Source organism: Triturus cristatus, chromosome 5_2 (assembly GCF_964204655.1).
Source record: "Triturus cristatus chromosome 5_2, aTriCri1.1, whole genome shotgun sequence".
Taxonomy (NCBI): Eukaryota; Metazoa; Chordata; class Amphibia; order Caudata; family Salamandridae; genus Triturus; species Triturus cristatus.
In genome coordinates, this window is record NC_140588.1 from 588,035,981 (window position 1) to 588,060,780 (window position 24,800).

General features: G+C 42.7%; 1 protein-coding gene across 1 annotated transcript in view; it reads right to left on the reverse strand.

The window, feature by feature from the left end:
• Positions 1 to 302: 302 nt before the first annotated feature.
• LOC146829043 (gamma-aminobutyric acid receptor subunit gamma-4-like) overlaps positions 303 to 24,800 on the reverse strand; it is a 2,063,907-nt gene continuing 2,039,409 nt past the window's right edge. The window contains exon 9 of the mRNA XM_085607669.1: positions 303 to 687. Within this exon, the coding sequence (XP_085463795.1) occupies positions 409 to 687 (279 nt within the window). The 3' untranslated portion in view covers positions 303 to 408. The remainder of the gene's footprint in view (positions 688 to 24,800) is intronic.

Sequence of the window (24,800 nt, forward strand, 5' to 3'; positions counted from 1 at the left end):
TACTAGAAATGTGACCCACTTTTTGAGCTATCTTGTTTGCTAATAGGAGGCACTTTTAATTTGGTGCCTGGGACTATCTTCTGTCCCAATCTGGCCCTGCTTGCCACTGTTCCAGTATGCCTTGATAGTCACTAGATGAGACGCAGAGGACAAAACTGTATTTGTCCCAGATTCCCAAAATCGTAAGAAGTGACCTGTTATTCTAAAGTGTTAATATACGAGAGTTGGTCCCAAAATGCTCCCATGGAAGTTAATCCAACTGTCAGTAAAGTTTACACCACAACAAACTGCACCATCACAGCTTATTTCGAAAGAAATCTTTAATGAAATAAGAAATTGCTAAATTTAGTGAGAACTTTAATAATGTACAGTATGTTAGATTTATTTATAAGCAAAGTCATGAAGAAACTAGAGATAGAGATAAGCAATCCAATAAACAATATTAAAAAGCAGAAAGGCGGTGGGGAAGAAAACGCGGGAGTAGGAGTCCAGGCGAGAGATGTGAATGCGGATGCGCCCCTCCCGCCATGTTCCCGTCCGGCAGTCTTCAATGCAGCAGAAAAAACTCTGACATTCCTTCCCCTCCAGGCACGGGGACCCTGGCGCTTCTTCCACTTCAGACCAGTGCATGACATTGTTGATTGTGATAGTTGCATAAGAAGGCATGGCGTCTGTGTCAGAAGATGGCTGCAAAGCAGAGAAAAGAGTCGTTATTATCCCACTCGGCGTCTGAGGAAAAGGCACTGGCTAACATTTGGTAAATCATAATAACTACTCCTTCCACGCACACAGAAAATACAACTTGTTGAGTGCCTGTGGACATTCTCTGCTCAACATTGAATTCTCCTAGGGGCATATCAGCAACAACCGGCGATAATTAACGCTAAGCGCACTTAGCGCTAGGATAATTATCGCTGGCTAGCGTGGATTTTTATCGCTGAGATAGCGTGCTATCAGCAATGTTTATCTCAAAAGCAATAAAAATCCTAGCGCTAACTGCCAATCGTGAGATTATCACTGGAAACCCAGTGATAATCTCACAAAGTTTGGCATTAGCTTGATGATAGGGCCTCACATACTTAGCCATGATATCCATCTTCCATAGGATATCATGGCAAAGTCAGTCCTGAAGCAGGCGTAAGGAAAGTAGCGATAATATGGGTTATCGCTACTTTTCTTGCCGCTATGCTTCATAGCGTGGGGCTTGATGATAGGAGAAATGTCGCTTAGCGACATTTCTCCAGTCATGTCAGGTCAGGAATGCCCACTTTGCATCTCGTTAGAGATGCAAAGCTGGGCGTTAAGAATCCGGACGCTAATGAAAGGTTTCAAGCGATAGCGTGACCTTACTAATTAGGCGATACAATTATTGCCACTTTTCGCCCGAAAACGGACGCAAAAGTGGCGATAATTTTATATCGCATCGTTGCTGATATGCCCCCTAGTCATCTAGCTCAATTTTGCGTATTACTGTCAGAAAATAACTTCTGTCAGATTGGCCAACTGTTTTGTCTCCTGTATACTGAGAAGGCTTTCTTAAGCTCCAAGAAGGCAATGTCACACAAACAGAGCATAATACGCATGACCAGCAATAGCAAAAGATAAATGCACACATACCCCATCAGTGACACAAGATAACAGAGAGGACATGCTCACAAACAGTAAACCACATCTCCCTGCTGATGTACAGTCTGTGGTGATAGAGCTCTGCTAGCTCGGGCTAATTGCACAAGATCAGGAAGGTGCAGAAGATGCACCCAGTGAGGCAACAAGGGTAGCAAAAGAGCACCAGCGTCTTTCCTCCCAGCACTACCCACCTTGAGCCCACGGTAAATGAGTCGCTGCAGGTTTGCAGCTTTCCAGCTGCCCACTATGTCCAACTCCACTCAAGCACCCACAGATGTGAAGGTAACAGAGTGAGCGGAGAGACACACTAGTCTGGGAGAGCCCTCCATGAACCCTCAATCTGCACTCTGTGCCCTTAAGCACAACCTAAACACAATGCTACCCAGCCAAAAAGTACCCTTCATGGAGTACCCCGTGGACAATGCAAGGAAAGGACATTCGGGGATAGGGGCAGGAACACTCAAACAAGGAGCAGTGGGGAAGTATGGAAGCAAAGAGAACAGGCTGGATGGTTCAGCCAAATCAATGGTGATTGGTGTGGGGAGGGAAATGGCATCAAGGGCTGAGCTGCGCAGTGTTTGCCCGTTTTTATCAAGGGAGGAGAAAAAAGAAAGGTGACTGATGAAGGGCAAAGGAGACGCAAGAGCAGCAATATGGTGAAGGTGGGGTAGAAGGTGCAAGTGGACTATGATACATTGGTCAATCTTCAACTGCAGTGGATGGCAAATAAAGATCACTGTTTCCAATATCTCAATAAGGAAGTGGATGAGTTGACTTGGTAAAAATGAAATGTACACCAAAAAGTGTCTAGGCCCCCTGCAAAGAGGACCATTGAAAGATACATAACACCTACTCTCTCCTTGAGTCTCTTCTGCTGCACTTTTACAGATAACGGCAGCAGCTTTACTCATTAATTTCTGTGTTTTCGTTTATTCTGGTGGCTACCCACAGGTGTTTTAGTCTCTAGGTTTAGGCCTTCTGGTCTTGACTAGTATGGATCCTGCAGATATAGGCTTCTAGTTTCCCCTGGTGCAAAGCCATATGCACCAATGGTACTCTGAGTCATAAGTGTTCTGGCAAAACCTTTGCATCTACTCAGAAAAGGTGAGAGAGGAACAAAGCAATCTGCACTTGCTTCTGGGACACTGATTGGAGTGACAAGGAAGGTGGTGAAAATGCAGTCTAGAAAAATAGATCACCAAACGCCTATGATCAACTTCCAGTAAGGGAGCTGTGGCTTTAGCTTCTTGACCAATATGGCTTCCACACTACTTCAGATAAAGGCAGATATTGCATATAGGAGGATTGTGAGAAATATCAGAGCCATCAGGAGTTACTTGGCTTGAATTATGTCAGCTAGGGCCTGTCACTTTTGGGGACCTCAAACCCCTGTACTGTTGATTTTTAAACAAGGATCTAAGTACCTCATTTAGCACTTGAATCAGAAGGGTAGCAAGACAGAACAAAACTAAAGTGGACCAGGGAGGTGCTGGGGGCTAGACATTACAAACTCAGCAACGCCTCAAATAACAATAAATCAGTCAGTGTGCTTTCCTTTTGAAATGAAACCATGCTTTAATATACACACAACTAAATACTACATATACATACAAAAAAGAAGGTTACAAAAATGGAATTCCTTCTAAACGAGTCTCACAATGTTGAAAGTAGACCTATAGACTTTAACTCTCACTGCAATATGTTAGTTCATAAGCCTATTGGCTTTACCACAAGGAAATGCTCATTAGTCATTTACTGAGAACCACACCCTATTGGCTTTATCAATACTCTCAAAAAGAACATCTTAATGCCAATGAGCATTTTAATGCAATCATTATGAAATTTGCTTTTCACCAACACAAAAACACATATGTGAGCTCTGGCATTCTACAACATTAAACATTTCACAGTAATAATGAATTCAATAAACAAAACATGGTTCAGTTTTAACAGATTTTCTAGCAACCTCACAGTACCAAAAATACAATAAACCAAACATTCCTAAGTCACCATAAAAGCTAAGGTAAACAGAGAACGTGAAATGTAGCCTAACTTCACCTATGGCCGTTGGGAGACATAGAGTGTGGATATTTTCCATTTGCAAGGGTTATAAAAAGAGTGTTGCCTTGTTCCAAGTGCCACTCAGACACCAACACCATGGTTTGCAATGCCTCTGCTTTTCTGGGAACATTACGAGAAATAACAATTATTTTAGCCCTGGGCGATTATGGGATCCTCCTTTGCACAAGAGCTGTTGCTTTAATCCTGCTGCTGCAATGTTAAATATTTATTTTACGCTTTTTTCTTTTTACTTTGAAGCAGCCTTCTTGGTCAAATACTATACTATATGTGTGACCCTGCCATCCTGGACACCTGCACAAACCAACGATTGGCATGCTCAAGGGTCACAGTGCAGCAGACGGCTCCATATTCCTTGAACAACTGAGCTAAGGTCTGTGGCTCCTCAGTGAGCATTGATCTGGCAACAGTACCCCATCTCTATTAAGGGAAGAACATTTTATACAAGTGCAGTTGTGCTCCTGGTCCCCTGGGGAACACAAAGCCACAAAGAAAAAATGAATCCAAGTTGAGATTTATCTACAGTGGAACCTTCTACCTAGCATATTGTGTGCCTTGATGAGCCTCATCACAAGGGATTCTCTGCCCTGAGCTCCAGGTGACATGATTCAGCAGCCAACGGTAAGAATGTGGGGCCATCTGACACCCATAACATCAGGATCTTTCTGATTGCTGATGCTCACTTGCATTGCCTCCTTCTCTGTTGCTTCCTTCTCCTTAGCTGCAATGGACTTTTATGGCTTTGACATGCACTTCCTTCCAGCCCTAGCAGCCTCCTGACCAGTGGTATTCCTGGCAGTCTTCATGGAAGACCACTGTTTCTGCCTCCACTCCCAAGCACCCAGGCTTTGAGTCACTTGAATGGTGCATATTGTCATATTTTGTCACAGGTGCTGACCACTACTCTCTCTTCCTCTTGTTCTGGACTGCCTCTTCCACCCCTTGTTCAGAGCATTTCCACTCAGATTGTCCTCGGCGCTGCTTGACAGGAGCCATGCCACTCAGGACTTTGGCTGTCACATGTATGCTATCCAATTGTCACCTATTACCACCTCCCCAGCACCCCACATCTCCAGAAAAGTCAATACTGCACCCAGGTGGCCAGTCTTAATGCCATGACCATATGCCCATCTGAGTGGCACGCCACAATGGGATTCGAGAATCTACTGTAGGATTAGAGAACCCCGTGATTCGAATGTCTACATCAGAATTCGGGAATCACAGGATTCAAGGCTCTACTCCAGGATTCAATGATTTCACAGTTTCTAAAAGTCACAACCCAGATATGTCCAGTGGCTTGGCTTTCCTCCCTATTTATGAGAAGTCTCTTCTTGGGCTCAGCTCTTCACCTCTGTTTCTGGAGCTCCAGATGAGATTATCCTCAGACCAGACTTTTGACATTTCTTCTGTAGCATCACCTCAAAGACTTTCCTTGCACCCTTCAACATATTTAACCACTCCCAGTGCTGTCTTCAGAGGTCTCAGGTTAGTAATTGCTAGTGATAGTTAGATATTGGGATTAGGGGACTACATTTGGGTCCCTTTATTTTTCCCTGCATCTATGTTGTGCGATTCTGTCACACCCTAAAATTTGTGATGTATCAACTTGGGCCTCTACAGTGCACATGCAGATCCTATGAGAATATTTGTTTCTGATTGGTGCCTCAAGTTGTAGAGCATAAACAACAGCTATGGGGCATCGGCACAAGATCAGTCTCCTGATGATTCTTTTGGCTGTAACAGGATAAATGCACTGTGCTATTGATATGTTGAGTAATTTCTTTCTCCTATTGTAAGTAGAATGTAACTAATCATGTAAAATACCTGTAAATGAACAAAATGTGTCTATTGGAGGCTGGTGTAACTGCAGAGGGTAGTAGTACTATTGTGTTCTGTTCAGTATAGAAACAGACGTTACTCTTGGCAGACCACAAAATATCTGAGAGGACTTCCATCTGATGGGACAAGCTGTGACTATAAGCTGCCGAACAGGAGCCTGTAGTGATTATAATGCCACTCCAAGGGATTCTCTTCTTTCAATGTCCCCAGAAAGCCAATCTTTTACTGCTCCTGAGAATGAGTCAGTGAGCTAGAGCTTTTTATCTGAAAACAGAGTCCACAAGTGTTCAGGAATACGAATCCAGAGTGGGACCTTCCACATTCCATACAGAGGTTCATCAACATACCTGCCACACGTCCCACTAATCCCCTTTCTGCTTCTCTTATTTGCAGGGTGGAGAATTCCAAAATGTGTCACCTACCTAATTCAGTTATACCACATCACACCTCAACCCCTATTGGATTTACTGGGATCAGTCTGCTGACTGTCCAACCTCTTGCATAATCTACCCGGAAGAAACAATGAGATTACAGTGAAATTACAGTGAAATTGCAGCACACCTCCCATGTGAGTCAGACTTCGCCCACTCAGGACTGGTTTTTTCCCTTCACAATTTCAAAGAAACCCCATATGTTGGCTGGAGCAACAGGTCTTTCTGTTCTTCCTTTGTCCCTTGTAGCAATATCATGCACGGAATTTGAAAGGGAGATGCATCCAATCAAGTTAAGGAAAGTTCACCTGTTGAGCTGTGATCTGAAGGCTGGGTAACAGATTAAATAACTCTCCTAGCAGGGGAAGTAAATGGAAAAATCCTGTTTAAAAATGCCTCAGGATTAGATGCTAAATTTATAGGTACATGACTTAGCTGATATATCGTAAAACTGATTCTTAAAATGAGTACGTGACCAAGGAACTAATAGGAACACCAGCAATGATTTTTCAAACGCATGATAAAGAAAAGTTATATTTTAAGGTGCACTTTACCTGAAGTTGAAACCATCTTTATCACTACATAATTACATTTCCACAAAGTTCAAACCAGTTTTAACACTACTGAATTGCACTCCCACTTGGATTTCAATTTAATTATGAGACCTTAAAAGGTCACACCGAATTTAGTCTGCACAGATACCAGAATGGATAAATCAACAGACTTCACTCAGCCTGCATATTTATTTATTGATTTATTTTAAGGTTTTATATAGCGCTGGCTAGACCCGGGGGTACCAGAGCGCTTTACATGATTAAAAAGTAAAGTACAGGAGTAGCAAAAATTGTACATAAAGAAGAATTCAAACAGGTTAGGGTAAAAAAAAGTAAATAGAATAAATACAATTTAAATTTGTCAGAGAGGCAAAAGAGAGCTATTTAAAAAAATGACATGGAATACAGGCAAGACAGAGCAATCTACATCAATGACATGGATACAGGTGGTCGCTTTTTGTACAGAGACACAAGATGGATATAGGATCACTGATAGGAGGGTAGTAGGTGGGAGGGCGAAGATAGAGGAGTCAAGAATATATAAAGGAAGGGGAGGTAGGAACTAAGGGGAGGGAGTATGGAGGGCGAAGGAAAGAAAAGGTGAGGGCGGAGAGGGGAAAGGAGGGGGGAGAAAGTAGAACAAAGGAGAAGTGAAAGGATTATGGACCCCAATATTTGTTGAGCAGGTGCAGTTTTAGGACTTTCTTAAAACTCAAGTAGGAGGGGTTACAACGAAGGTCTTTGGGGAGGGTATTGAAGATGTCAGGTGCGTTTCTGGAGAAAGAGTGAGATTGTGTGGCTGTCTTTTTTAACCATGGAGGGACCAGGAGGAGAGCATTGGTGCTTCTCAGTGGACGGGCACAGCCCGCTTTGTTAAGTTTATTAGTGAGTGGCATTTTGATGAAGGAATGCGTGTGTAATGTATGCAATCTTATAGGTGGATCTGCCTTCGATGGGAATCCATTTAAGGGCTTTAAGGGATGGGGAAATGTGGTCAAAACGTTTGCAGTCGGAGATTAGCCTTGCCGCAAGGTTGAGCACAGATTTGAGTGGGGCTTGGTGAATTTTAGCAGTTTCAGAGAGGATAACGTTACCATAGTCAGTTTTCGAGAGGACAAGAGATTGGACAACCGATTTAAAGTCATTTGCTGGAATGAAGGGTTTAATTGCGCCTTTGGCCGAGTTTTTTATGTGGTCATTAACCCCTTCCATGCTGCGCAAATTCCGCCGCTGTGCTGACGGAATCTTGCGCGGGCGTGGTCATGACGGAACGGTTCCGTCATGAGCACAGCTCAACCGTGGCTCATGACGGAACCGTTTCGTCATGAGCACCGAAGGGGTTAAGAGTTAGGCAGTTGTCAATGGTGATACCAAGCAATTTTACAGATGTGGATAAGAAGAGGGGACAGTTGAGGGATTTAAGGTCAGAGAGCCATCTTTGGATAAAGTAGAGGATTGTTTTATGGAGAGAAGAGAATGATTTCAGTTTATTTAGGCATGAGTTTAAGATGATTTGAGTGGAACCAGGATTGGATCTTAGACAGGGTGTTGTTGAGATGCAGAACATGAGCGTGGGATTTAATCTTGTAGTAAAGTTGGGTGTCATCAGCATAGAGGTGGTAGTTGATCCCGGCTTGTTTAAGAAGGAGTGTCAGGGGTTCCATAAAGAGGTTGAAGAGAGAGGGAGAGAAAATAGATCGCTGGGGGACACCACATGCATGAGGTTAGAGAGGCAGTTGAACATTTTGATTTCTTGTGTTCTATGTTGGAGGTAGGGGGATAATCTTTTGAGGATGGTACCATTGATGCCAAAGCAAACTTTGAGTGCATTAAGTAGGGCAGGATGGTTAACTGTGTCAAACGTGGCTGAGAGGTCGAGCAGAATAAGTAGACAGGTTTCGCCGTTATCAAGGGAGTGGTGGATATAATCAACTATATTTAGCATGGCAGTTTCTGTACTGCAACCTTTTCGGAAGCTGCATTCTAGGGAGTCCAGTGGGTTGAAAGTTTCAATGTGTTTGTTCAGTTGGAGCAGGGCACATTTTTCAAGGGCTTTGGAAAGCAGGGGGAGGTTGGAGATAGGGCGGAGATTGATCAGGTTGTTTGGGTCGGCATTGGGATTTTTAAGAATGAGAGTGATTTGTCCGAGTTGGAGGGAGACCGGGACAAATCCTGTGGTAAGGGAGGAGTTGATGATACTAGTCCAATAAGGGGCAATGATGTGCTTAAGCTCATAGACACGGTTATAAGGGAGGGGATCTTTGGTGCTAGAGGACGGTTTGAGTTTGGAAATGGTGTTAGAGACTTCAAGCTCAGTTACGGGGTGGAAATTATGCCAGGAGGCATTGTTTTTAAACTGGGAGTTGGAAAGGCTGGTGTCCGGAGGGGTAGAGGAAAATGGGTGGGAGAAAGAATCAAGGGGGAGAGTTAGTGAGGAGGATGATGTAGGAGTAGAGTCTGCAGCAGGTGGGGGGTTGTGAATGAACTGAGTTACAAGGAAAGATTGATCTACTTTGGCGAGTTTTCCAGAGAAGAAGTTTGCAATTTCTTCGCATCTTTCAGTTGAGGCTGTCAATTTAGGAGGGGCAGAAGATGTTTTGTTTCAAATTATATTAAACAGCTCTCTGGGTCTATTTTTGGCACGGTCGAGTTGTGTGCGAAAGAAGGAAGCTTCTTCAGAGAAGATGTGTTTCTTGTAAGTGGATCTAGCGGATCAGAGGAGGGCAAGATGGGAGGGAGAAGGAAGTTGTCTCCGTGTTCTTTCAGCTAGTCTAAGTGCACGTCTTTCGTTGTTAAGATTGGAATTGAACCACGATTTGGATGGAAAATTTCTTTGGGTTTTAAGTTTAGTCGGAGCAATTTGGTCAAGGACGTCAAAGACAGTTTTATTGAAATGTTCAGTGAGCTCGTTAGCATGTTGGGAGAGAGGAGTGAGAAGAAGTTGAGCTTGGAGCTTAGACTCCAGTTCACCGGGGGGGATAAGATTAAGATTTCTGGTCCATTTCCTGGGTTGTATGTTTTTGATGGGGGGGTGGAGTCATGGTGGCGATTGAGAACAGAATGAGGTGATGGTCTGACCAGTCTATGGGGATGATGTTGGAAAGGGAGGCCAAGTCATTTTTGGCAATGATGGCGGCAAGAGTGCCCCCTTTGGTGTGGGTTGGAGAGTGGCAGAATTGTTTAAGGTCACTGATCTCTAGAAGCTTATTGAGGAGGTTGACAGTGGGATCATCGGTCTTATTCCAGTGGAGGTTAATATCGCCTAGGAAGAGGTATTTTGAGTTAGAGAGTGAGGATTGAGGGAGAAGGTCGGAGAGTTCCTCCGACAAAGTAAGAGAATCGCCAGAAGGGTGGTAAATATTATGTAGTCGAATAGAGGGAGAACCATGAAGTTTAAGTTTGGCTACAAGGTATTCGAAAGTTGAGTGGTCAGAGTCCTTAACAAGGGAAAGTTGAAGCTTGTTTTAAAAGATTATGGCTAATCCACCCCCAATTCTCTCAGTTCTGTCCTTTCAGATGATAGAGTAGCCAGAGTATGAGAGTAAGTCAAGGCTGGACGTAGAGTGGTCATTGAGCCAGGTTTCCGTGAGGAAGGCGATGTCAATAGATTTGCTAAGGATAGTTTCAGAAATTTCAATAGCGTGACTGACAGCTGAGCGGCAGTTAACAAGCATGCAGGAGAGGGGTTTAGGAGTGTCTTTAGGGGAAGAGCACAAATAGGTGATGGTAAGTTGAGGTGGGGGAGAGGGGAGTAGAGGGGACTCTGCTGGTCCCTAGAATAACAGGAATGCTGGAGTGAGGTGGGGAAGGATCATTCATCATGGACATAAGAAGGTAAGAGTTGCAAAGGTCAAGAAGGTCAGTGGAGGAGAGAAAATTCGAAGCGCGGAAAGGCCTATTAGAACGGCAGTGGAGGGGAGTAGTACTCCAAGGTTTAGTATTAGAGGTTCATTGTAAGCCAGAGCTGGGGGAATTAGAACGTTTATAGGGGGATCTGGAGTTGAAGGAGTTGACATTTTTTCTCAGGCGTGAGCGTTCAGCCAACAGGGTTGAGAGATTACGTTCTATGTTGGACAGGAGTCTTGGATAGAGGAAGGAAGGGGAAAGCGTTTGAGAAAGAGGGGGGATAGGGTGAGTTCTCTGTTGGTCAGGGGAGGAAATCTGAGGTGTGGAGGGGGTAAGAGGCCGGGAGGGGTGTAAGAGGAGAGTTCAGGCTGTTGGATGAAGGTAGTGTCCAGGAGAGGGGTGGGACATTCACAGAGCCAGGAGAAGTGGGTAGAGGTGTTAAGAGGTCGTGAAGAGAGTGGGGCGAGACGATAACAGGTGTTGAGGAGGGAATGCAGTTCAGGGAGAGGAGAAATTGGGGCCAGGAGGGGAGCGGTCGCTAATTCCAGGAGGGGGGGCCGGGTGGAAGGAGCGAGGTTCGGAGTAGCATTTGGGGTTGGAGGGAGTCGGTTCCATGTGCCTGCTCGGGTGTTTACTGTTAACCTACATGTAACTTTTTACCACAATGGGTCAAGCAGCAGCCTTTTTTAAATGGTGGAAACCTGAAATTACAGCTAAAATGTATTTTGACATAGCTTTTATGGTGAGTGAGACTCCACTAGGGCATCCCACACCACAGTAGTGGTGTAAAAACAAGAATCCCATTATTAAGAAATTAGGGGGTTTCACAGGTTGGAACCTCCTTTACAAGGATGCATCCACTCTGCGTACAGCAGTGAGCAATGAGGTGTGTTTTGTAGCTGTAAATATTTTTAGGGATGCAGTTATTTCCTGCCTCCATTCACAGATAGACAGCATGCACTGACCTAGTGTGCGCTTCTGCTCATGGCAAAAAAATAATGAGGTAGATCAGAAAAGGATTGTTGCCTTTAATGATATGAAAATAAGTGAGTTTGTCATCCCAGATTGAGAATTTTTTGTAACTGAACCGACAATTACAGAGAAGTTTGTAAATTGTATAGCATTGATCTCTGCTGGTATTAATAAGAGCGCAAAGTTTGGAAAACATTTGCACCGACATTTGCACCGACACATTCTAGCCTGACTGCCACTCATCTTAACTCCACCCCTTCCTGACACAGCCTCCTCCCTTCTATCAACCCTCTAATCAATGTATGAGCTATCAACCTACTCTATCAATTTCCAGCACTGGTGCTGCCTGAAGAAGAGGCCTGCTTAACTTCAAAAGTTAATATATTGAAGCACTTTAACAATTTTTTTTCGTAGCTGCAAAGTTCCCTCCTTTCTTTTGTGACACCATTATTCAGTCTTAGATTTTTAGTCAGTGACAAATTACATGCATTATTTTGAAGTTGATGCTAAATTTTAATTTACAAGTGCCAGAATGAAAAACCTGTTTGCTAAAATGACAAGATTAGCTAAAGATATCACACATATCAAGAAGGGCCCTTGTCATTTATAGAATTTCAGCAATTGTAATAAAAGGTCCCAAAACCAGAGAACTTTTCCTGTTCCTGTTTGAAAGTTACACCTTTCTTATGCACAAAGATCCCATGATCTGATGATGAACAGTCATTCCTCATGAGCTAGCCTGTAAAACTATTTTTTCTTTCAGTGTCTGAAAGGAGCTACGTTTTACTCAAGTGACAAAATGTACCAAAAATTCTAATACAGGATCTGTTTATGACCAATAAAGTAAGCCTGTGTATTCCACAAACATGCCAGCCTGCTCCTCAATATCCTTATGCAGGGCCGGCGCATACACACTGGGAGTCACAATTCATAACACTCCGAACAGCGCAAGACAATATGCAGATATACGACTACATGGCAAACCCAAGCACGATTGCCAGCAGGTAATTGCATAACTCATCCAGCCTGGGATGCATTCCTTGTATTCTGGCACTTGTAGTCCTGTTCATCCCATTAGTGCACAAACCTATTTTATTTCAGTATAGTTGTGAGATCACTACACATATGTAGCATGAAACAAAGTTACTAATAACTATATTTGTTTATGCTGTTGAACTGTGACTCTTAATTCTTGATGCTAGCTGAAAAAACATTCTAAGTAAGAACTTACACTTATTCAGTTCAGTATCTAAATGTCTATTTTTACACAGCTACTTGTTCTTAACTTTTTCTTCTTAAAATTTACAAGTAATTATCTGATAATAATATCGATCATTTAGTGAAAGTACCTATATGCATGTCACCACTCAGTTGAACATCCTAATGTAGATGTTGTTCCATTTGAACTTCTTAAATAGGAGCAAGCTGCATACTAATATGTTTCTTTAAAAAAGGCTTGGTTGGGTGAAGATGAGAGTGATGGTGTGCCTCTATGTTGCAAGAAATAAAAAGCAATCAATACATTGCAAAAATTCCTTTATTTTAACAAATTCTCCTCACCTGCAAAATACATTAACAATTTCCTTGTTTGAGCTTTTATGGAACAGTTTATGATTTTTCCTATTCGTTACGTTTCCTTATTTAATTTAAGTTTTCACCAGTGAGTTTTAAGGTGTGATTTTGAGGTGTATACATGTGTTATTTTTACCGTGTTATGAGTGATTTGCAGTCTTTTAAACTATTATTATTTGCTCTTAGCTAATAATACATAATGGTACCTCTGACTGAGGCTGCATTGATGCATTTACTGACTTCTTCAAGGACATTTCTTTCACTCTAATTTTTCTCCAGGAGTAATTTTGCTACATAGCAGTGTGAGTTGTGTGATGCAGCAGCAAAAGTTAAAACGTGGGAGTAGGTAAATGCATGAGTATGTTTTCACTTAGGTCTTTAAATCTCCAAAACACTCGTGAAGCCACAATGTGCAGAATTCGAGATTCATGGGATTTATGACTCACAAAAGCCAGACGTGCACTGCGTCATGATTCTCTCAAAATGCCCTGATCGATATATGCCCGTGAGGGTAATGCTGCACCTGCCAATCCAGCACATTTCAAACAAGCACTGTCAGTGTCATTAGGTCTTGTTTGTAACAGAAAATATTTCTCCAATGATAGTCAAGTTGAGCACTCAATATTCATTCCACCACTCTACCTTGCATTCCTATATCCATTCATATACCCACTGACTCATTCTTGTATTGACCCACTTACTCATCCTTAATAAATACACACATAACTTCAACGCACATATACAAAATTAATTAAAAGATTAAAAGACATAAAGGAGAACATGTCAACTAAAAGTGGCAGGAGTGTAATCTGAATAAACAAATATGATTAAGCACATCAGCGGGTGGTGGACTTGAAATGGTTTATACACAGAGGCATATTTATGAAAGGGTTTCATCATGCTTGTACCACGCAATGGGAAACGTGTGGCACAAACCTATAAGGGAGATTTATGAAGCCACACAAAGCCATTTTACATGTCTCTGAGTGCCTTCATAAATCTGGAGTAGCGCAATGTGGTGCAAATCGATGGACATTGTGGGGGGGTGTTCTTACGCAACCTCCATGGAGTTTGTGGCATTCCCAGATTTACAAAACTTGTAAAACTGGGTATGCCCCACAATCTTACGACTTCCTAGAGAAGGCATAATCAGGAGAAATTCCTTTATTTCTCCTTGTTACTTCCTCTTTCTATGTGTTATGCGTTATGCAGCACACATAGAAAGAGGAACGTGCCCCAGGAAATTGTTTATTGTGCAGGAATGTGCCCCTTACTGTGCAAAAACAATCCTGCATGCAACACAGGCACCCTTACACCATGGTGCAGTGCAAAGGAAAGGACAGGAATGCCCTACATTCCCTTAAATATGGCGCATTCCTGTCCATTCACTATGGTGCAGCGCAGCAAGATGACTTGCTGCGCTGCGTCATAGTTTCATAAATAATCCCCCTAATGTTTTGTTGTTTCAAAAGTCCATCGTATTCATACTGTTCATAAGCAAAGTGTTGGCCATTTTGTAATGATAAAACAATGATGCACTATGAAAAATGCTGTTTCAAGATGGCCACCCAGTTTAGAGGCAGTGGCAGTGCTGCATATTGTGCATTGTAAAGGAAACAAGCATCATGTGAGCAGCTTGATGGCATGGTGTGGTGAGCTTCAGTGTGCTCTAAAAACAATAAAAAAATGAAAAAAGGAATACATATATTTAAAAGGGAACCTATGAAATGAGAAAATAGAAAACTAAACTACAGGCCTAACTACCCTGGCACTGAAGTGCATTCATTGGGTGGGCACGCACATGTAATCAGGTGAAACACTCCTCAAATGGCAATGAAGCCAGTGCATGAATTCCTTTCATCCACTATCCCATGCTTTATGCTGTTACTGATGAAAGCACAGCAATGACAGAAGAGGACTATCCTGAAGACCCTCTCTGTATATATGCATTTTTAAATAATTTTTGATTAAAAGAGCCTGGCAGATAATTACACCTTTTAGAAGGATTATCACATTACAAATCTTCTACCCCAAGGATTTGTCAGCAGTAGTATCTAACACAAAAACACTTGCCTACTTTCCTAATCTATGAGATTCCATGTAATAACATGCCTGTCCATAGGCTTTAACACCATGCAAAAACAATTCACCCTTAAAGTTCCATATTTTTAATAAATGTTTTTCACAATAAATAAGACAGGCCTACTGCCTTTGTCATTACTCCTAATAATCATCAGATCAGACCTATGGCATCGGACATAACTTTTCCTAATGAACCAGTTAAGCCAATCGTTCTTACCATTGGTTTGTGAATTTTACAAGCTCAGGCTTGTACTGTGTAAAACATAAGCTTTCCCATGAATCACCCATCCTGTATATAGTCTTACTATAGCAAAAATATGCAAAATTATAGTTGAAAAAACATTATTTAACTCATCCAAAAGAGATCATTCTTGAACAAAATGTTTTTTAGATGGGTAGAAGCATGAAACCCCTTTCGCTACAATAGTAATGTGTGAGAACCCATGTCACAAAATACCAGTCTACAATCTTTGAAATTGTGAAACTATTTAACATTGGAAGATTATTGCCTTCCATATATGCATTTCGCATAAATAAGTCAGGCCTACCACCTTTATCCAAGCTTTCATATTTAAAAATCAAAGTTAAGGCATGCCCCATAACTGTTTCCTGTTAACCACACAGGCCTGTGGCCTTTACATATGGCTTTTCGACATAACCAACTAAAGCCTACTTTATTAAGTGTGAACTTGCAAGAAGGAATCAATCCGGTTTACAGTCATAAAAATCATTCTTATCCCTGCTGCATACACCTTTTCAAGCCTGTGTCCTACATTGTATATTGTAATTTTCAATTGTAGTTACATAGCAACTTTTACCCCTGATGAGGCGTTGAAGTGTTTTGTGGTGAGTAGCATGCTAATCCAGAATCCAAGATTAGAGTTTAATAGTTGGTATATTAGTAATAATTATTTTTTTTCTTTCTGCATTAATAGTGCTAGGTTTTCAGTTTTAAAATCTTGTATGTTTAGTTGAGTTTAGAATACGGATAGAATGATGGAAATGTATTTGAAAGGGGAAGTAGTAAGTTGTTTCATAAGTAGTGGTGGTGTGTGCCTGTTAGTTGGGTGACATGGCTAAAAAATGTGGAGAGTTTTGGAAGGAAGTTTGTGAGTTTATAGTAGCCAGAAATATCTGGGATGAGTCAGAGAGAGGAGGGATGGGTCAAAGTTTATAGGGAGCATTTTTATAACAAAACTGAAATTGTGACGTATACATACATGTACATGACATTTGAGTGGCCTCTTTAAAATACCCACATGTACATAGAAGCAGCAATATTTACATGGTCTGATGTACTCCTTTACCTTGTGGTGAAGCATACACTCTATTTTGTTTTAAATAACTATAATTAACTTGCACATACATTTATACTCTTGACACTTTTTAGTAACTGGCATAAACTCCTCTTTATGTGCACCTATATGTACATAGAGGTATCATTTTTGACATGTATCTTGTGGTGGAATATACATTTTTCCCTTATGCAAATGCAGTTCAGTGTACAATGACACATTTATAATAACAACCTCATTTCCATACCATTAGCAGCATAGTTTGTCATGTCTGAGTATGCTGTTGTGGTAAACTGTTGTTTTGCGAGTATGGTCGTCATTTGGGAAAGAACCAAATCTTGACTAATTTTCCGAAGCTGAGGGGATTTCCAGTGGTCTTATGTTTTCCTTTAGCGAATTCCATTGTTTGGCTGCTTAAATAGAGAAAGATGTTCCACCCATGTTTTTTTTTTATTTTATGTAGGAAGTTTTGATGAGGGGAACCATTCTTGATTGTAGGTTGTTTTGTTGTATGTATTTGTTGATTTTCTTCAAGGTGAAAAGTGGCCCTTTACCAAGTATTGCTTTGTCTGTGATATAAAACAGCTCAAAGGTGTATCTTCTGGCAACTGGTAACCAGTGTAGGTCCATCAAGGTAGGTGAGATGTTATTTCACTTTACATGTACGAGGAGTCTATGTAATATTCTCATAGTTGACAAAAATGAGCCATGATATAGACCATTAGCGTAATTCAGTTTTGATTGGGCAAGTGAGATGGTGGCTTGAAACATTTGGGGGAGTCCTAGGTGCAGGAAGATATGTTGCAGTGTTTAAATTGTGAGAAAGCTTTGGCTACCTTATCCACTTGTGCGTTCATTGACAGCATGGCATCTATTGTAATTCCAAAGTTTCTCATCTGCTTGAATATTTTTGGTACTGGTCCTAGATCATCGAGCAAGGCACATAGATGGTCATAGGTTTTCCAGTCACCACTGGTGAGTATTTTGTTTTTGGTAGCTCTCAATTTAAGATGGCTTCACATCATCAATTTTGTAAATGACCCAGAGGCAACTAAAGATTTTGGTAGTTATAGCAGTAGAAGTCAAAACCACTAATCAGAACTGGTAATGATTTCATGTAGATGTTAACAAGCATGGTGAGATGTTTGAGTCTTGAGGGACTCCTGCTTTAACGCTGTTTGGTTTAGAAAAGAATGGATGAGTATGTATCCTTGTTTTATGTTGTGCGTACAATGTGACCCAAATGAAAGCCATGCCATCTATTCTGGCTTCCTCAATTCTTCGGATTAGTGTGCCATGGTCATGATCCACTGTGCCACAGGCCACTGAAATTCTTGTATACCATATTTTCTCAGGCCTCACTGTACATCCTTGTACACTTAATTGCACAACAATTTCCTTCCCCTAGGTAACTACCTCTGACTGGTGGTTTTCCAGCAAAAACTAATAGTAATGGCTCCTAGTGCTCAGCACAGTCCTGGTCTAAGTGTTACTAATCTGTTAAAACTTGCCATGTGCTTTACTCTGTCATTTCATTTTGCTGTGTCATGGCTTTACATGTGTTTCTTCTGTGTAAAAGTTCAAGCTGAGATGGAAAAAATAAATCTTTGGTTAACCTTCAAATACTGTCAGAAATTTAAAAAAATGTCCAAAATCCATTAGAAGCTAAGAATACTGTGTATTCCGCAGAATGATCTGCGCTGTACCTTTTAACTGTTCCCTAACTATAGACTTACCGATTGCCTTTCTCTCATTGCCTGTTTCATCTCCCCTTATTTCTCTGCTGCCTCTTTGATCTTTGGGCTCATCATTACTTATTTATCTTCCACTCTTTCCACACTCCTCTCACCCACCCTCAGATGTTCCAATCTCACCTTTCCATCATTTGCCCCTTTCCAGGCATTGCTTTTGCCCATTTAAAGTCCTATGTGGAAAATAGTGACATCAGGAGTTAACCTACTACCTTAAAACATCATCATGAGGCATGGGCAAGATGACTGATGGCTAAGACGCTTCTCCCATTTGTTTCGTCCTCGTCACTGAAACAGCTTTAACTAGACCCCTACCTACCGTGCACATTGACTCCCAGAAGCATTATTGGTTGGTGGAGGTGGCCTGGCATCCTGGGCCACATTGTTGGCATTCCTCCTGATGCCAAAACTACCTGTTTTTGCCTGTTCATTGGTGTTAGAGGCCACTGTGACTAAAGACTGAGGATTGGCTATAGGGCCTCCTCTGGAAGTCTGTACACTATGGGGTGGGCTTCCCCTCTTGGTCTTTTCACCTGCTTCCATGTTTGCATGGCCTGTGAGCCCTGGCCCCTGCAGTTGTGGTACCTGGGATCAGCTGGCCTCTCAGTGGCCCTGGGCTTCTGAGGAATGTCAAACTTAACAGTTGAACAGCTTTCAGCTCCCCGCCTGTCTGTGTATATCCTGGTGATCAATTTGGCCAAGTGAGACTGCCTAGTTTTTCTACTTCTGGAGTGCAACATCTCGGACCCCTGCCCTCTCAGGGAGGCATCTGTGGTACCCCGCACCCTGCTCTGATCACACGTGGGACTTGGCAGGTACCAGTGCACCCATGAGCCTGGGCGGTTGCCCCCCTGTCGATACTACTTGCCAGCCCCCTTGATGTGCTGAACTTGAAGATCAAATGGGACACTACTCTTAAGTAGGGACATAGGAATATTCTACTGAACTGGCACCTTCTGAGGTGGCTGAGGCCCCGTCCAAAGCCTGGTTTGGGTTTGTTACCACAAAGAGATGCTGGCTTCAGTTTTTCAGCCAGAACCGTGGACATGTCTTTGTCCAGAGCCAAGAAGTATCGTTCCATCTGGGACACACTTAGGAAACCTACTGGAGCACCTTCGGGCGACACCACATCCACGGCAACTGCAGAGCACCCTGACTCTGAAGAGGGAGCTAGCCCAGTAACCCGCTCCTTTCTGGAAGCCTTATTCGCCTACTTACTCAAATACCTACAGGCGGTCAATAAAAACCTATCTTCCAATCTACCTGATGTATGCTGTGATCTGAACAAAGTGGGAGCGAGGGTCTCCATTTTAGAAAACAAGGAGGGTGGGCATGATATGGAGATCTAATGGCTACAGCAAGAGGTATTCCGCATCCAGGAAAAATAAACTATTCTACAGGCACAAACCGAAGACCTAGAAAATCGCTCCAGCCAAAATAATATCAGTATCTGAGAGGTCCCAATGCCTGCTGAGGGAGTTGACTTGAGGAAGTACAATGGAGCTCTCTTTCACCATATCCTGGAGGTTTCTGCAGACATAGGTGAGCCTGCAATGACTAAAACAAATCCGAGGTAGCTATGCTCAATTGTGTTGGTCAATAGTATGAATGTGCAAACTCATGAACAAGAAACAGAAAGTCCTTTCCATGGTGGCAGCGCCCAGTCACCTAGGGTGTACCTTGCCGTACTGTAGAACAAGTCCAGACAAAATGTACTAAAACGACAACGAAACACACACTCTGCTATTTCACTGCAATCCATGATAAGAAAGTCCAATGTAGGCGTAGATGATATTAGATTCTTCTTTTTATTCACAACATGATATGGTTGTGCAACGCTGCTTCTTTTCTGGCTAAACCAAACATATCATGCAGTTCCCTCCAATTGGACATCAACAAATTTCTGCGGGCGGTAAAAAACTCCACCCCCTCAAACACCTTATATATCTCTCGAAGTGGGAGGGTGGTTTGGCAGTACCTCATCTGCTCCGCTACTATCAGGCCACCCAACTCAGATTTTTATGTGAAAGAAACCATACGCTCTCAGTGAAGCAATTGTCCTTTCTAGACCAGGCTGTCGAAGGTACCAATATCTGGAAGGAAGTTTGCCTTCCTCGTTAACACAGGACTTAGGACCTCTACTCTTCCCCAGTAGCAAGTGCTACATGTGAATTATGGGGCACTGTAGTAGTCAGAGCAGGCCTGATGACCTTCCTGTCCTTTCCCCAATGACTCCACTTTTAGTTAACCCTGACTTTGTCCCTGGGATGCAGCAAGAGTCATTCTGTCACTGGAGAGATGGCAGTTGTAAATGGATGCGTCCTCTTTTTGACACTCACAGACTTATTCCCTTTAACCAACTAAATGTTGATCACTCCTTAGCTGATTCAGATCACATATCATATGTACAGCTTCGACACTGGGTGACTGGTTTGGGGATACAGCAGAGTGCAAGGTGACTGATGACTCCCTTTGAGAAGTGGCTACTTCTTAAAGCTGATGACAAGCGCCTTATATTTTTCAAATGCTCTAATTTTAAGCAAGCATATGATTTGAACCCCTGGGCTAACACAGCAAGTTGGGGGACTATAGTAGATGACAGAAAGACTTCTGTTTTTTTTCCAGTGAGCTCTGTGCTAAAATGAAATGCTACAGTTTCTGTATGGAGCTATGTAAGCCTTGCCTTTTACTTCCTTTGTCAATTCAATTCAATGAAATGTATTTATGATTCAGAACTCCAATGAGTTCCATACACAAAATATACAAAAAATAAGAAAATTTACAGTGTATCATATCATACTGTTCAAAATGACTCCTCAAATCACACTACCTAATGTATAAATTGAAAGTGCGCATATATATAAATCTTTACACAACCGATTATGTAATTGTGCAAAACAGCATAATACTTTGACCCAATTAATATACTCCTTTATAAAATTCTAGTACCCTAAGTATCGATTTATAATGAGATAAATATGCTACACAACAGGGACCATGTTTGGCCTATCAGAACTAAACATATTGTGGGGAGTGGACACTTGCCCTAAGTTCCACTTTATAATGTGCAATATATGCTACCCATTAGGGACCATGTTTGGCACACCGAAACTAAGCACAGCGTTATACATCTCACTAAAAAATCTTTAATGTTGTTTAAAAAAGCAAAACACTTTAAAACATACTAATTCGGAGGGGGCAGTGTAATAGACAATTCTGGGCCTAGTCTGTGGTAGTGATGTCATTCTTTAAGAATACAGGTCTTAATAAATGATGTCGTAGTGGTTGTAATGAGGGACAAACAAATAATATACAATTTAAATCTTGCATCCAATTTCTGCATGGATCATAAAGTCTGTTCTCCCTAGGTAATCCCTCCCACGCCCCTGTTATAATTCGCAAAGGGAGCAGATTCATCCTTAACAACAAAATGGTTCTATGCATTCCATGAGGGATATTCCATACAGCATACGATTGGGGTTTTTTATACATACAATTCCCCACTATTATTTCATTTCTAGAGTGCCCTGAACACAAATATATATCTCTCTTGCAACTGACTTTGTAAATCATTTTTTGATTAGTTTTCAATACAGATTTTTGGTGAGAAAATTTACCACTACGCCCAATTCCAAATAACTAAGGCTTTGTCACTTTGCCACTGGATTCAAGCTAGCCTGGCTGATAAGGGCTGCTAGCCCGAAACCGGTCCCAGGATGCTTGTTTCCGGTCTAGGGAAGATATGGCTTAGCAGTTCAGCCTGGACTGTTCCCATGAGGCACAGTGTCAAGACTGATTTGCATATAGCTGTGTCTGAACGGGGGTGGCGAAGTGAGCTAAAGAAGGATGGTTGATTCAACCTAGATTTGTGACTGGGGGTGAGTGTCTGAAAAGTTTCAGCGCTCCATCCATGATCTCCTTGTGTTCGCTTTGTTTGCCCTAAATTGGCAGGGTATGCCCAGATTTGGGTCCCTTGCTCACTTTACCACTGGATTTAGGCTAGCCTGGCTGAAGAGGGCTGATAGCCAATACTGGTCCCAGGATGCTTGTTTCCTGTCCAGGGAAGACATGGCTTGGTAGTTTGGGCTGGACTGTTCCCATGAGGCACAAGGTCAAGACTGATTTGCATATGGCTGTGTCTGAACTGGGGTGTTGAATTGAGCTAAAGAACGATGATGGATTCAACCCAGATCTGTGACTGGGAGTGAGTGTCTGAAAGGTTTAAGTGCTCCGTCCATCATCTCCTTGTGCAACCTGTATACAGTAAGAAAATCTGCCTATAACTGGCAGTAGAAGTCGTAGGGCCCTTTTTAGGTCTCGCGTAGCGATGCAGCACGAATGTGCTGCCATCGCTTTGCGAGGCATGCAGTATGCACTGTAGTGTGGAAGCTTTGTGGAAGCTCCGCCCACTCTCTGCCCATTGGCTTTTGTCTTAAATGTTGCCTTCCGATTGGTTTGAGGCTTGTTAGTCCCTCCTCAGTCATCTTTTGTTTCCTTCCACGGCTACTGGCCCCTATACTCCTAACACTATTTTCTTTTAGGTCTCGCCTAGCGATACAGCACAAATGTGGGCCATCGCTTTGTGAGGCATGCAGTATACACTGTAGTGTGGAAGCTTCGTGGAAGCTCTGCCCAATCTCTGCCCATTGACATTTGTCTTAAATGCTGCCTTCCGATTGGTTTGAGGCTTGTTAGTACCTCCTCAGTCATCATTTGTATCATTCCATGGCTACAGGCCCCTTTACTTCTAACACTATTTTCTTCCCTGTCTCCCCCCAGCCCCCTCCCCGCCCTCTACCTCAGTTTGTGACTTCTTGCCCCCACCCCCCCCTCCCATTCATGTCTTTTTGTGTCTCCAAAGCAATAGGACTTGTGTAAATCATGACCTGCTTTGGTGACATTTAGCGCGCCCTGGGGGCTTTCACTTTCTAAGCAGCCGGACAATCGAACCGGTGCTGTTTGTGTCTTCAATGCAATAGGACTCGTGTAAATCACGATGTGCTTTGTTTACATTTAGCGCACCGTGCCACTGGTCCGACTCCCTGTCGCTGTCTCAAGCCGTGGGGGAGGCTGGCCAGTTATCGTCGATAAAGAAGGAGCCGGGAGGGCAGCCCATTGTTTAGCACCTCTGCCACCGCGCCCCGCCATTGCAGTCAAAGGACGCCCCTGCTGAGAGACCGGAGGCAAAAGAGTCGAACTCCGAAAATCAGCCAGTGCCGCCGATCCACTGAGGCAGCCGTGACCCAAAATGCCTGCTCCGAAAAACCTCACATGTTTAGTAACTCGAGGACTGGCTGCGGGAGAGGTTAGAACGGTGGATTCAGTTGGACGCAATCTTGCCCCGCATATTATGCCTCAGAGTAAAGTTGATTGATTGATTGAAACATAGACTAGGAATATGATGGAATTGAGAAATATGAACGATAAAATACCAGTAACAACATCCATTAGTGCGCTGCAAATTGACTTTTCAATAGCACATCAGCAGCATTTTTGCTCACTGTTATCTTTGATATGCTTATGATGCTATGTCTGTGCCCTGGGATCTCTCCATATCACCAATCAGTTTTACTTCTGGAACCCCAATTTTGTGAATCAACAACATCTGAAATTTTTTTTCATACGTGGTGAATTCTCCCTGCCTACAGAACACGTTGGCTTCCTTGCAAGGGCAAGGTGTTTGAAAACAGCGCGAGGCCAGATGATTGTAGAGGGCTCCCTTACAGTCCATGGGGGGAGGGGTGGAGGCTAAGATTTTGTTACCCCACTGACACATTGGTGTAACTTGGAACAGCATGCATGCTGTGTTCATCGCAAATTATTCCTCTGTGGTGTCACCCAACACGGAATTGACAGCAGAAGATTTACGCACATATTTGAGTTAGCACTTATTCTGTGACTTAATAACACACTCCACGTGCGATATTTAGCGGTCTAAGCTCGCTATTACCGCGTCACTCATAACAAGCTACTTAGATTTCAGAATGCTTGGGGTGCTTAATTCTGAAGTTTATAGAATTGGTTCCATGACCCCACTGTGCAAAATGTGAGAGTGTTTACAGGTTAGAGCATTATTAAAACTATGCAATTTCTCATATGGCTTGGAGTTCAAGCCACTCATGCATATAGATGACTTAAATCCATGCAAACGGAAAACTGTGGAGGTGTTAAAGCCAGACCTAATGTCGTTGCCAGTGCTTGTTCAACCTTGACATTCCAGCGAAGGTTAGCCCGATCTCAAACCATAACACTTATTGTAGATCATATTTGTTTCGCAGATCATATTTCAAGTTCGGCTCGTGTCTTTCTCGAGTACAGAACACGCTTCTGTTTCAGTCTAGCTATTGCTCATGATCAGTTTCAGTTTCATACCACAATGTTCTTCACCTCCACATTCCTCTGCTGCTCCACATCCCTGACAAAGTAACACAAGCATTCCGGAAGCGGGCGAGGTTTCGGAATAGCAGGCATTGCCCTCCTCAAAATCGTTGGTTATCCTTTAAACTCGAGGGCCAACTTCCCCCTTCCATGTAGTGGTACTTTCCACCAAGTAAGGTGGAGAGGCTAGGCGGAGTGCCTCCTGGGGATCTACATCCATTCTTATAACACCATCCGATTTTGGATGCTCTTTCTTTTTGGTGCTCTCCATTGGGGTTCACCTTTACCTACCATAGGTCCTGAAGAAGTGTCGCTCGATCTTGGAGCATAGATGACACGAAACATGTCGACCTTATAAATTCACCAGCCACCTAG